General features: G+C 38.2%; 1 protein-coding gene and 1 long non-coding RNA gene across 6 annotated transcripts in view; one reads left to right on the top strand and one right to left on the bottom strand.

The window, feature by feature from the left end:
- LOC147596350 (uncharacterized) overlaps positions 1-2,576 on the top strand; it is a 48,994-nt gene extending 46,418 nt beyond the window's left edge. For 2 of the 3 annotated variants that reach the window (XR_015261519.1, XR_015261521.1), the window contains exons 3-5: positions 1,052-1,153; positions 1,260-1,386; positions 1,703-2,576. This is a non-coding gene — a long non-coding RNA (uncharacterized LOC147596350). The remainder of the gene's footprint in view (positions 1-1,051; positions 1,154-1,259; positions 1,387-1,702) is intronic. The other variant, XR_015261520.1, reaches the window with a different exon arrangement.
- Positions 1-12,910, bottom strand: part of FBN2 (fibrillin 2) — a 174,131-nt gene that overhangs the window by 36,016 nt on the left and 125,205 nt on the right. For all 3 annotated transcript variants that reach the window (XM_086771566.1, XM_086771565.1, XM_086771567.1), the window contains 5 exons: positions 12,183-12,308; positions 9,404-9,526; positions 8,901-9,023; positions 1,248-1,409; positions 114-182 (listed from right to left, as the gene is read on the bottom strand). In XM_086771566.1, the coding sequence (XP_086627692.1) occupies positions 114-182; positions 1,248-1,409; positions 8,901-9,023; positions 9,404-9,526; positions 12,183-12,308 (603 nt within the window). The remainder of the gene's footprint in view (positions 1-113; positions 183-1,247; positions 1,410-8,900; positions 9,024-9,403; positions 9,527-12,182; positions 12,309-12,910) is intronic.

The following is a 12,910-nucleotide window of genomic DNA, read 5'->3' as shown; positions in this document are numbered from 1 at the left end:
TGCTTTGCACTAAATGCAATGATTTCTGCAAAATATAGTTCCTGTATACACTTCCCTGAAGACAACACTTTTTTTTTATTACCAGCCATCACAGTCATTTACAAAAAACTCACCTTCTAAAATAATGGTGATGGGATTTGGTCTGAATCCTTCTCCCCCTGGACAGAGAGTATTATATTCCGCTAAAGTAAAGTACAGCAAGACAAAGCATGTCAGTCATATGAGGAATAAAATGGTATCAACATAAACATAAAATTTAATTTGTGTTTTTAATGAGTCTTTTTCCTTACACTCATTAGTTTTCTACTATTCTGGAGTTATTTACAGCAGATAAAGCAAATGCATTAGATTAGTAGAAAATCAAGGTAAGATTAAGAGTTCTGCTTAAAATATCACCATAACCTCAGATACTCTTAGGGTAGGCACACTGTTGTTTTCTCCCTACTGTGCCATTATAAAGGCACATATTTTGCATTTCGACTAGTTCTTGAATATGAAATGTCAGTATACCATCAATAAAGATATATGTTAAAATTTGAATTCATACTGTTGTGAGACTGTTAAGAACAACATGCTTAACATTTCTGTTGCATTATTTATTCAAAGATCTTCAAAACTCTACAAAGTTAGTAAGAATCACTGGGTAACAGTTTTGAAAGCACTCAAGAATGACTCAGAAATAGCTACCCAACAGTTACCAACACTCCTTTGAGAACTACTGCAGCTTTCCAAATTAAAGGCATAATTTGAGTTCTAAACATTATTAACTAGTTTATTTCCATACTAACATGTAGTTGCTGAGTAAAAACTCCCAGTAGATGCACGCAATCCATTCCATTCTTAAGACTTATACACATATCTCCAACCACCTTAATTTTTTTTTAATGAGAGAAAAGTAAAAGCAAAATAAAATAAAGTGCCCAAAACTACCCAAAGTTTATGGGCCTGGTCCAGCAGGAAGAATATTCTAAAGTTACCACAAATTTTTTACTGTGAGAACAGGCACCGAGTCAGTCACAGAAGACTAAAGGTCAGGTCTTCTGACACTCAGGTCCACACCTCTGCATCATCACTTTGAGAGTAGCAGGGAGATTCTCTTTTATAACTGTGCCAGAACGCTGCCTCATGAAGAAAATAAGTTTTTTAAATAAAGGTAATACCGTAAAAGATTCCAAATACTTTTTCTATCCCTTGTTTGCATCTTCTATAATACGAAGTGGGGGGAGAATAACAGAATATTTCCTTACTGCTGTTTACAGGTGGACACGTCTCACAGGGGTTTCCCCAAGCCTTTCCCAGAGAGCAGCAGCATGAGGAACGACTGACTCCAACCCCAATTTCAGTGTTGCAGGACAGGCTCCCATCCCCTCGTGGTCCATACTTCAGGTAGCAATTGCCAACACGGTTATCTGCGTATAAAGCACAAATGACTATAGCTGCATACAATGATCCAGAGAAAGGAACAGTAGGAATTAATTTTAACATTTCATATTTAGAAACGAGAATTCAGATAACATTGTGCTTTTTAAGTCATTGGCAAGCTCAAAACACTTATGCACAGTGACAGTTATTGATGTTGAGAGCTGGGAAAACGGGTAGCTTCAGCTTCCTGAGTACCCAGAAATGAGTTTAAAATGTTCGTATGTCTTCCAAAGTCACACCATACTCTAGCACATATACTAGTCCTGGTCTTTCTCTACAGAAAATTTGTGCTTGGGATTGCTCCAAGCCATGTGCAGGACCTTCCACTTGGCCTTGTTGAACTTCACGAGGTTTGCATGGGCCCCCCTCTCCAGCCTGTCAAGATCCCTCTGGATGGCATCCCTCCCTTCCAGCGTGCTGACCGCACCACACAGCTTGGTGTTGCACTCTATCTAGAGGGTGCACTCCATCCCACTATGTCCATGTTGCCTACAAAAGGGTTAAATAGTGCCAGTTCCATATGTTATATGACATAAAATGATTAAGCAATACAGTTTTAGAACAATATGATTTTTGAAAATTGTAGAAATATTAGGCAGCTTTTGCTATCTATGTAACTGCAGTCACATAAGCTAGACTTCATAAGTAATCTATTAATCCTTAGAGAGAACTGGTAGAGGATTGTCAAGAAAAGTTATTACTCTGTTTGTTACAAGTTAGCCTAGCGTATCTGGGATAATTAAGAGGGATGGCAGAACAAAGGTAGGCCTTAAGGAGGGAGTGTAAACAGGTCCTGAGCCAGTACTTTGGAAACAAAGAAGATCAAGGAACACTGTGACCTGTTCTCAAGATGATATATGGAGATTTTAAAGAAAACTCAACCAGCGGATTCAAGGAAGGGGCGCTCTGACGAAGCCCAGGACGCCAGATGACCCTCGACTCAAAACACTGAGCATGTGCAAGCACACAGGGAATATTATAATGATTTCTAGGAAAATTAATGACTATGTATCAATATTCTGGGAATTGTTGATGATTATGTATGAAGTTACTGAATATATTCTGTTTGGATTTTTAGACTGGCATGTATGCTAGGTGGAAGGATCACCCATGCATCCAGCGCCGCAATAAAGACTGCTTGCTTCTTAATGCTATATTGGTGTTAAGGAGTTTCATTCCCAATTTTGGTGACACCAATACCCATGCCTGAGGAATACCACTTGTCAGTGATCTCCACTTGGACATTGAGCTGTTGACCACCACTCTCTGAGTGTGGCCAGCCAGCCAATTCCTTACCCACTGAGTGGTCCATGTCACTCCAGTCTACAGACAAGGATGTCAGGTGGGACAGTGTTAAATGCTCTGTCCAGGTAGATGATGTCTGTTGCTCATTCCTTATTCACCAATGCTGTAACCCTGTCACAGAAAGCCACCAAACTTGTCAGGCATGATTTGCCCTTAGTGAAGCTGACTGGCTGTCACCAGTCACCTCCATATATTCCACGTGCCTTAGAATGGTTTCCAGGTGGATCTGCTCAATGATCTTGCCAGGTACAGAGGTAAGACTGACCGGCCCGTAGTTCCCTTGGTCTTCCTTGCTTCTCTTTTTAAAAATGGGGGTTATGTTTCCCCTTTTCCAGTCAGTGGGAACCTCACTGGACTGCCACGACCCCTCATATATGATGGACAGCGGCTTGGCAACTTGATCCACCAGTTCCCTCAGGACCCGTGGAAGCATCTCATCAGGTCCCATGGACCTGTGCACCTTCAGGTTCCTTAGATGGTCTCGGACCTACTCTCCTCCTAGAGTGAGTGGTTCTTCATTCTCCTAGACCCTGCTTTTGCCTACTGTGACTTGGGTGGTGAGGCTAGAGCACTTGCTAGTAAAGAACGAAGCAAAAAAGCCCTTGAGTACCTTAGCCTTCTCCATATCCTGGGCAACCAGGCCTCCCATTTCCTTCCAGAGAGGGCCTACATTTTCCCTAGTCTTCCTTTTATGTCCAAAGTACCTACAGAAACTTTTCTTCTTGCCCTTGATGTTCCCGGACAGATTTAATTCTGTCAGGGCTTTTGCTTTCCTAACCTGATCCCTGGCTGCTTGGACAACATCACTGTACTCCTCTCAGCTTACCTGTCCTTGCTTGCACTCTCTGTAGGCTTCCTTTCTGTGTTTAAGTTTGTCCATGAGCTCCCCATTCATCCATGCAAACCTCCTGGCATTTTTGCCCAACTTCTTTGTTGGGATGCATTGCTCCTGAGCTTGGAGGAGGTGATCCTTCAATATTAACCAGCTTTCTTGGGCCCCTTCCCTCTAGCACTACTCCCGAGGTACTGTCAATCAGATCCTTGAAAAGTTCAAAATCTGCTCTCCTGAAGTCCAGGGTAGTGAGTTGTTGTGTGCTCTTTTCGCTGCCCTAAGGATACTGAACTCCACCATCTCATGATCATTGCAGCCAAGGCTGCCCTTGAGCTCCAGATTCCCCACAAACTCCTCCTTGCTGGTGAGAACAAGGCCCAGCATAGCACCTCTCCTTGTTGGAGAGGAAAATGGTTCGAGAGCAGCCCTGAAGAGAAGGACTTGGGAGTGCTGGTGGATGAGAAGCTCAACATGAGCCAGCAATGTGCCCTTGCAGCCCAGAAGGCCAACCGCATCCTGGGCTGCATCAAGAGGAGTGTGGTCAGCTTGTCCAGGGAGGTGATTCTGCCCCTCTATTCTGCTCTGTTGAGACCCCACCTGGAGTACTGCATCCAGCTCTGGAGCCTCCAAGACACGAAGGACATCGACCCGTTGGCACAAGTCCAGAGGAGGGCCACAAGTCCAGAGGACTACAGCGACTCTTCTACGAAGACAGGCTGAGAGTTGGGGTTGTTCAGCCTGGAGGAAAGAAGGCTCTGGGGAGACCTTATTGTGGCCTTTAAATACTTAAAGGGGACTTACTAAGAAAGATGGGGAGAAACTTTCTACCGGCGCTTGTTGCAATAGGACAAGGAGTAATGGTTTTCAATTAAAACAGCATTGATTTATATTAGACATAAGTAATACATTTTTTACATTGAGGGCATGGAACACTGGAACAGGTTGCCCAGTGAGGTGGTGGATTCCCCATCCCTGAAAACATTCGAGGCCAGACTGGACGGGGCTCTGAGCAACCTGATCCAGTTAGAGATGTCCCTGCTCCTTGCAGGCAGATTGCACAAGATGACCTTTAAAGGTCCCTTTAAACCCAAACTATTCTATGATTCTATAATATCGGAAACCTTGCTGTAGTTTGCTGTTAGTATCTCTCCTCCATATTCTGATTGTGACTAGGCTGTGATTCTTTCTTGTGGAATTAGAAAAATTTACATACTTTTCTATGGAATCACAGAACACAGTCATGTCACTGGAATAATTCTTCCACTGGCAAAGAAATTCTCCAAAAATCAGTAACATTGAAACAAATAATCCAAATGTGCAGTAGCGTTGAGGAAAATTAGTTTGTTAGTTCATTAAAACCATAACTTAATGATTTAGGTAACTGCTGTTATTAGCAGAATGAACTAATTCTTAGAAGGGATCTAAGAGAAGTAAAGCTATGAGCTTTCTTACTGCTGCACATATTATTTCCTTATTATTTAAAAATGGATGGCAACTAGCTGTGAGTCATAAACATAAGGAATGAGAGGATAGTAAATTATTACAGTATTTCTTATTACAGCCAAATAAGATGAACACTAATTTCCTCAAGAGTAGTGTTATAATTCCGAAGATCACTTCTATGAATTAACCTGCTATCAAAGACTGCCTCTAACAAAGCACAGAAATTAATTTTTTTTTGTTCTTGTTTTTTCATTGTATAAAGGCTGCCGTATCTTTTTGCATTTTTACTATTTCTGTTAATGGTATGACTAAGAAACTTACAAATGAATTTTTCAATGATTTCCCAAATGCATATTTTACCAAGAAGTACCACATTTTTAATTTATTGCTTGCAGCAAGTGCCAGACGCCACAGCCTTAGCAACTTACATGGAGTAAGGTGAACACGCTACCATAAATGTGGGTAGCTCATACTTTCAAAATTTCCAGAGTTTAACAAATGTCTTGATATGACACAGGTTTTTAAATTATCCTGAGGTTTGGGACATATCTATGAAAGAAACTTGAAGGCAACTTTCTGAACTGTTAGGAACTACTATAAAAACCCAACTTCACACTAATTTTCAGAATTTTTTTTTACAAAGTCTTAACAACAACCAAGAGAAAGCCTTCAAGCTTTGCAAAGGATTTAAGTTTATTCAAATTTAAGCATTAACAGACAAGTCTGGGTGAATCCTTCTGCAGTTTTAAGAGCACACTGCAGCAGAGATTGTGAAAAAGAAGGGTATTCCTGGGCTCCACATATTCTACAACAAATTTCAGTATCTCACCATAGATGCACGCTGTTGAAAAGCTAAAATACTCAGTTAAGAATTGAGTCACAGAGGCCTATGTATTTTGTACCTCTGAGCCTTCAGCTTCAAGCAGGATATTTTTATCTCCCTAGAAGCAACATTTGCTTGAGATCACTGATCAGCATATGTTAAGAGTGGAAGTCCTTTTTCTTTTTTTTTAAGACAATGTTAGAAAAGAGTAAAATGCACTGTGTTTTTAAAAAGGCACATCCTGTTCTCATTGTGGACCTAAGCCGAAACAATCCAAATGCAGTTAGTCTGAAAATACCTATCTCCTCCTGTTCTCAGAGGAATTCCATGCTTTTCTCCATTCATGACAGCATGAGACATCTGCCTTTTTAAAAGAAGCCAAGAAGAGATGTGGCTTCACTCTTCCTGGGAAAAATGAAAAACAATGACCATTTTGGAAGATAGCTTCAGCCCAAGACCTCAGGTCCATTAAAAACAACAGGAGACAACAGAGCTTGGAATGAAGGCAGAGCCTGGAATTCTCTAGCAGAATATAGATACCAAGTCCACCAAGAGTTTTAGATTTCGGTTTAATCCTCACACAAACTGTCCTGACACGGCACCATGCTCCTCTTTGCCAAGGATAATATTTCTATTTCTTCTGAAAAGAACTGTAATTTAAATTCCTCTGCCTTTTTTCTCAAGTGTGCAAGAGACAGTGCTATTGAAGAGAACCAGAAGCTGCTGTCCTTTGACAACAAGTTTCTGGAACATTTTTCAGCACATCTCGCGCTGCCCAGAAGCAACAAAATTCCATTTTTCTTGGTGAGGTCTACTAGCCTCTGTGGGGGTTTTCTCCAAATGACTACAAGCTTATAGTGAAAACTAGGTAATGTTTTGCCATGTGCCAGTGACACAAACATCATTGCAAGTGAAGCTGCAATTTAGAATTGCAGTCCTGAGACTGTATAAAGGATCACAAGAAAAGTGAACTTCAGTTCTGCCCTCTTTGGACTGCGTAAGTCAGTAAAGTAGACATACTCAAAGCATACCGGATCTAGAACCAGAACTAGTATAGCTACATTGCAATAGCAACTCCCTGTTTCTACTTCCCATGCAAAATCATTTAACCCTCTGGAAATACTACAGATGAGATCTTCTGGTGAAAGAAAAAAGTTCAAAACCTAACAATGCCTATAATTATACAAAATAGTATAACTAATATGCTTTTAGTTGCACAAGGTGCCCTATCTCTTCAAGGGCTTCTAAAAAAAGTCTCATTTCAGTAATGGATTTGGGCTTTATTTCTATTATCTTACTCTGACGATACTTCCTGGGAAGCAGGGGTTTTGCTTACCCTTGTAAAAAAGAAAAGCTGAATGTTCACTGAGTGTTTTTTGCACTCTGTTATAGAATCAGACTGTAGAGAGATGAAAAGTGTACACCCAAGGCTTGCAGCTCCTCCCACAGATAGATAAGTGGATTCCAGTTCTGCCACTGTCTGAAATTGAACTTGAAAAAAATCCAAAATCCAACCAAAACCCCCATGTTTGCACAGAAGGCTAAGTCTTGGGAGTCTCTTTCTGTACAATCAGCTGTTGAGAAACTAAAAATGCTTCTTACACAAGGGAAACGAAAAGTGTCTTTGTATCAGAGAGAGACACGGCCCTACTAGTATTTCCTCAGGACAGAAAGAAGGGAGGGCCAAATAGTTATTTAACATTTTTTCTTCAGAGATGGTGGGCTTGCTCTCTCATTTGGAACTCTAGAGTTGCTAGATTTATCCTTCCACTGTGGAGACTCCCCTGAGGAAACATGGGACCCCTGTTAAAAGTGTCATTGGGACAACTTGTCTCAAAGTACAGTGGCAACTCAAATTCCCATTTTTTAGCGAAACACAAGTCAGCTAGCATAACTTATTCTCATAAGCTTCTTCAGAGATCACTTAAATTCTCTGGTCATAATTCAGGGCTTGCAGGGCTGATGGTACACACGACTGTTGGAAAGAACGAGTATCTTAGTAGTTACATGCTGCAGAAGTGAGCCAAAAAGGAAGGATTTCATTGCTTCAGATAAGGCAGAGCTAAAAGCTTAAGTCAGACAGGAACTGTAAAGGAAAAGTATCAAAGCAGGAATTGTCAGAAGAGTCTATGGGAGACAGAAATACAGGTTTCCAATTCAATAGATTACTTAAATTAATGTCATCTTTAAAAACTTCAGCTTGAAGTTTTAGAATAAATTGGTCAAGATTGTGGACATCTAAAGGTCACAAACAGGACCAGAGAAGCAACAGAGAATATTCATAGGTAGAAAATGGAGAAACACAGAAAAGATGAGCAATAAAGCTTGTTCTAAAGGAAATTTGCATTTCTTTAGAAATTATTTGCTTAGAATATATTTATTTGCCACCACAATGTATTATTGGAAACATGTAGCAAATGGATAGAGTTCTAACTGCCAATTCAGGAGAATTTGAGTCTTCCCAAGGTAATAAAATAGAAAGGCTGTTTTCCAAACAAGAAGTTAGAAGGCTTTCCCAGGATCACACACAAATCATTATGGCTGAACCTAAGCCCCTCTCTCAACCTCCTTCTTCCCCCAAACTTCCCTAGGCTGCTAGTATACACTCTAATCACATGATAGACAAATATGATGTAGCATGGGGGAAAAGTAGTGAAAATTCACTTTAAGTCTGTGTAAGTACATAAATTACAGTGAAATTTTTTTTTTACTTTATTTCCAGCCAAATGGGTACCAGAAGTTTTAATTCCAGTTTAGAAGTAAGCTAAAAACATAAATCAGTCCCAAGACATATCTAGGATTAAAGAAATCAGTTTTTAAAATGAGATTTGTTGCCTGTCAAGAGAATGTGAATGCAGATAAAATATGTTCTGATAATTTTTAAAAAGATGTATTTTAAAGAAACTATAAACATCATTAATTAGTTAAAATAATTAACTCCATCTCTAGAGAACTATGTAACAGGATATGCAGCATGTGGAAGTGTAATTTTTCTACATTGCTACTCTCATTTGCATCAAAACAGTCACCTTAGCTGTGGTTTCTAAACTATTACTTCAGGTAGCTTTTACTTACCAACACAACCCACTCCAGTAGGATTCAGGTGGAAGTCAGGAGGACAATTACACTCATACCTTCCGGGAGTATTTACACAAAGACCATTAACACAATTAATGGGATCAGCACATTCATCGATATCTAAAACAGGAAGATTACGTTTATAAATCTGCTCACTGGACATAAAAGAATAATAATTCTACTTTTTAAGACAAAATGGCCAAGAAAATTTCAAATGTAAGTGAATTTTAGCTGAAACTGAACAAAAGAACTACTAATAATTCATCAAACATTTAGGAATAACATTTGTACAGCTGTATTTAAGAAGGCATTATTTTTTTTCCCATTCTTAAACTAAATCCACAGCATGCAATTCTACACATTACTTGTTTAGTGGGGAAAAACATACTCTTATTGTTGTAAGAGAATACGATGCATGTTTTTTGAACTCATCTTTAAATTAACTTGGTGCCATTAAAATAAAGTAAGACTTGACATATTTCTGAATAGAAGAGACATACCTGTACAGTTTCCCCCAGTTCGATCTAGTTCATAGCCATCATCACAGATACAATGAAACATTCCTGGTAGATTATTACAGGTACCAAATACACATATGTTCTGGAAGGAGCATTCATCGATATCTGAATAAATATATTAAGAACAGAAAGTTACATATCATTACTACATTAATATTACAATAGTGTGTTGTACTACTAAAAGCAAATGAAGTAACTTAAAGTAACTTAAACAAAGTATTTTTAAAACTAACACTGAGTAATCACTTTTGGTTTTGGGTAGAATGCTATTGCTGTAGCTAGGGATTTGTGAGGCATTCTCCATTAAACTGTTTGTTACCTACTCCTGTTTTACCCAGTGTGAAGTAAAAATACCAAAACTAACTTCTCAGGACTCAAAATGAAAGCTAAGTCGAAAAGCCAGTAAGTTCCTTTCAAAATATGCATTAAATAGAATGAAGTGTAACACCATACAGAGGTATCAGTCATTTCCTAGCTCATTGTCTGCGACATTTCTTACTAGGGGCAAGTAAGATTTTCAAAATATCATTCTCAGAAAAAAAGAGTATACTAAGAAGAAAGAGAGAGAGTAGGTATCAACAGTTACTTATATCTTCTCGGAGAAGAAATACAGACAAAAGAAGTATCGGAAGAATTATCTATGATTTTCTCAAGCCCATATTAAACCAGTAAGTACATATAGGTGAGCTAAAATGCACTAAAGGGCTGACTGTGTACTCATGTAAATCGAAGACAAAATAAAGCTGAAAGACACTGACAGAGAACTAGATGACTTTGTCAACTGCAGTGCTAGAAAAGCTGTTAAGTACTAACAGCAGAGTGCAAAATTACAGTTTTAGACACAAACTACAAAGGACTTCTGAGCTGAAGGTAAGTAAGGTAAGACTCTGCATGTACCATCTGACTGGAAGACTTTTAACTTGCCAAAATAATGCAGCTGCGCAAAAGGCAAATGCAACTGTAGCACATATTAGTGAGCTATTTTTAGCAAAGACAGGAAAGGGGAAAGCATTAATATAATTTTACAATGCACAGCTAAATCTTCCTTTGAAATTCTGTGTACAGTGCTCTGTTCAAGTGTGATGAACTAAAATTGGATGAGGTGTAAAAAAGGGATATTAAAATGACTAAAGAAAGATCTATTTTCAACTTGGCTTGCTTGCCTTAGCTAAAGCTTGAGAAGTGATATAATGCCCCTTTATAGTAACAGATGAGAAGGGGTAACTTTTGAGGGAGAGAGAGATAAATTTTTAAGGGAAAATGAAATTTAAGATAAGTGCCTAATATCTGACAGTCCTGAGTAAATTTATATTGGAAACTAAAGGAAGGTTTCTGAGTACATTAGAGTAAAGCCATGGAACGACCTCCAAATCAGGTAATGAACATAACTTGTGTTCAGATAAAGCCTTATGAAGTTATGGAAAAGACCATATCCTTGAGAAGCTAATGTACTGACATCTGAAGGGATTTGTGAAGAAATCGCAAGAATTATTTGTATTACAATTATTGTACTAAAGGGCTTTGGGTTTTGTCCCTTGACTGCAGAAATCAGCCAAGGAGTCACCTTAGTACAGGAAAAATTAATATATCAACTTTTAAAAAAAGAAAAGATAACTTATTTTAAATATTAATCACCAAATCTTTTAGTTCTCCAACAGCACAATTTAATCTGTGGAACACTTTCAGATCTCTGTTGGAATCACAGTAATATGCCAATATGCCAAGCATTTTTCCAGAATCTTTCAATTTATTTTTCAGAGCACTGTTGTGGACCAACTGAAAAGTGAAATGCTGCTGACTTGCTGTCCCAAGAATTAGAGTCACATTGTTTTTCAAAACACTGATTGGCTGATATCTCTTGGCATAGATACAACTAACAGAACTGCACTGAGAAATAAAGTACAGACGATTGACAATACTTGGTAACTATTAACAGATCTGATCAAAACAGTTGCACAGGTAATTTTTCAGAAGCATCTGCAGTTTTCCTATGGCTAGAAGTCTGATTCATACATATACATCTGAACATTTGAACATGTCAAGTTGTGGACTGAATTTTAGAGACTACATTTTGGAATCTGATTTTAGTGTCTTGTCAAGAATTTCTATTTCCTAAGACATTATGAGGTTTTCACCATTAAATATGAAATAAGTTAAAAAGCTTTGGAGCACCAGCTAAAAATACTTTATCTAATATACAGTTCTCTTGGAACTGAATTGTACTAGAAAGATAATAATTCCTTTTGTGCTTCAGATAACCTGGTACATTACTGAGAGTGAAAAGGTGATGATAAGAAACCTCCAGTATGCATTTTAAGGAGTGTTACAAACTTGTCAAATATAGCAGTGATTTGCATACTTCAATTCTCCTGAAAACATTTATTTTAAAATGAGGTCACTGAAATGTATTTTGTGCTTCCTATGCAAACACACAAAATAAAACAGTGATGAACACAGAACTTTCTACACAGTCTTCACTAATGACATAAAGAAGATAAATAATTAAAAAAACAAAATTACTGAGCCAAATCTCTAGTCTGGGATTTTCAGACCAAGGCCAGGAAAATTTCATAAAAAGATGAAAGCTACCTTCAACATAATTCACCTTGTAAAATAATCCTTGTTTGAAGAAATTACTTATATGTGAAGCATGTCCTGAATATTCAGCTTCCAGGTTGAGGTCCTTCCAGCACTTCTTGTAATCTGCTTTATAGCAGCCAATCCAAACTCAGAACACGAACTTGAAGTACCAGTGGCTTACCTTGGCAGGACCTGCTGTTTGAGGCAGGAGTGAATCCCATTTCGCACTCACAACGGTAGGCACCAGGGACATTCAAACACTGTCCATTTTCACATAGATTAACATTTTCTGCACACTCATCAATATCTACGTGAGACAGAAAATTTCTTAAGAACTACACATTTCACTAGCTAAAACAGAAATAGTATTTTTCTGACATTCAAAATAATAGTGCTGTTGAGTATTGTTGATACAAAACATTTACATCTGAAGATGAAGTAAATTGAAAGGATACAGAAAAGCAAATATAATGTCATTTCCAAAATTACTCCTTTTACCCTGCCATGATTCCTTACTCCTTATATTTGTTTTCACTAACAAATTTAATTTTTTTTTTAAATGATGCAAGGCAGATTCAGTACCATTAGTTTTGACAAATAAATTGAATGCTTTGCTTACAAAGTCAAAACTTTGTATCCTGGCATAAATTGCTACAGTACTTTGACATAAAATACATTCAAAAGACAAATTTTATTAAGTGAATTGCACATACAAAGTTATTTTCAGCAGGAGGAGGAGGAGGACAAGGAGGATGAGGAGGAAGAGGAAGAAGCAGACAGGAACTTCACCCAACAAATGGGCCCAGTGGGTCCAATTTGGCACACAAATCAAAATATCAATCAGTTGCCTTTGTCAGCATTTCTTCAGCAGAAGGGAAATCTCCTGATCTTTAAAGACACTTTTACATT

Source organism: Chlamydotis macqueenii, chromosome Z (genome assembly GCF_036417535.1).
Source record: "Chlamydotis macqueenii isolate bChlMac1 chromosome Z, bChlMac1.mat, whole genome shotgun sequence".
In the NCBI taxonomy this organism is placed as follows: Eukaryota; Metazoa; Chordata; class Aves; order Otidiformes; family Otididae; genus Chlamydotis; species Chlamydotis macqueenii.
The sequence above is the reverse complement of the archived record's forward strand: the minus strand, read 5'-3'. Positions and strand labels throughout refer to the sequence as shown.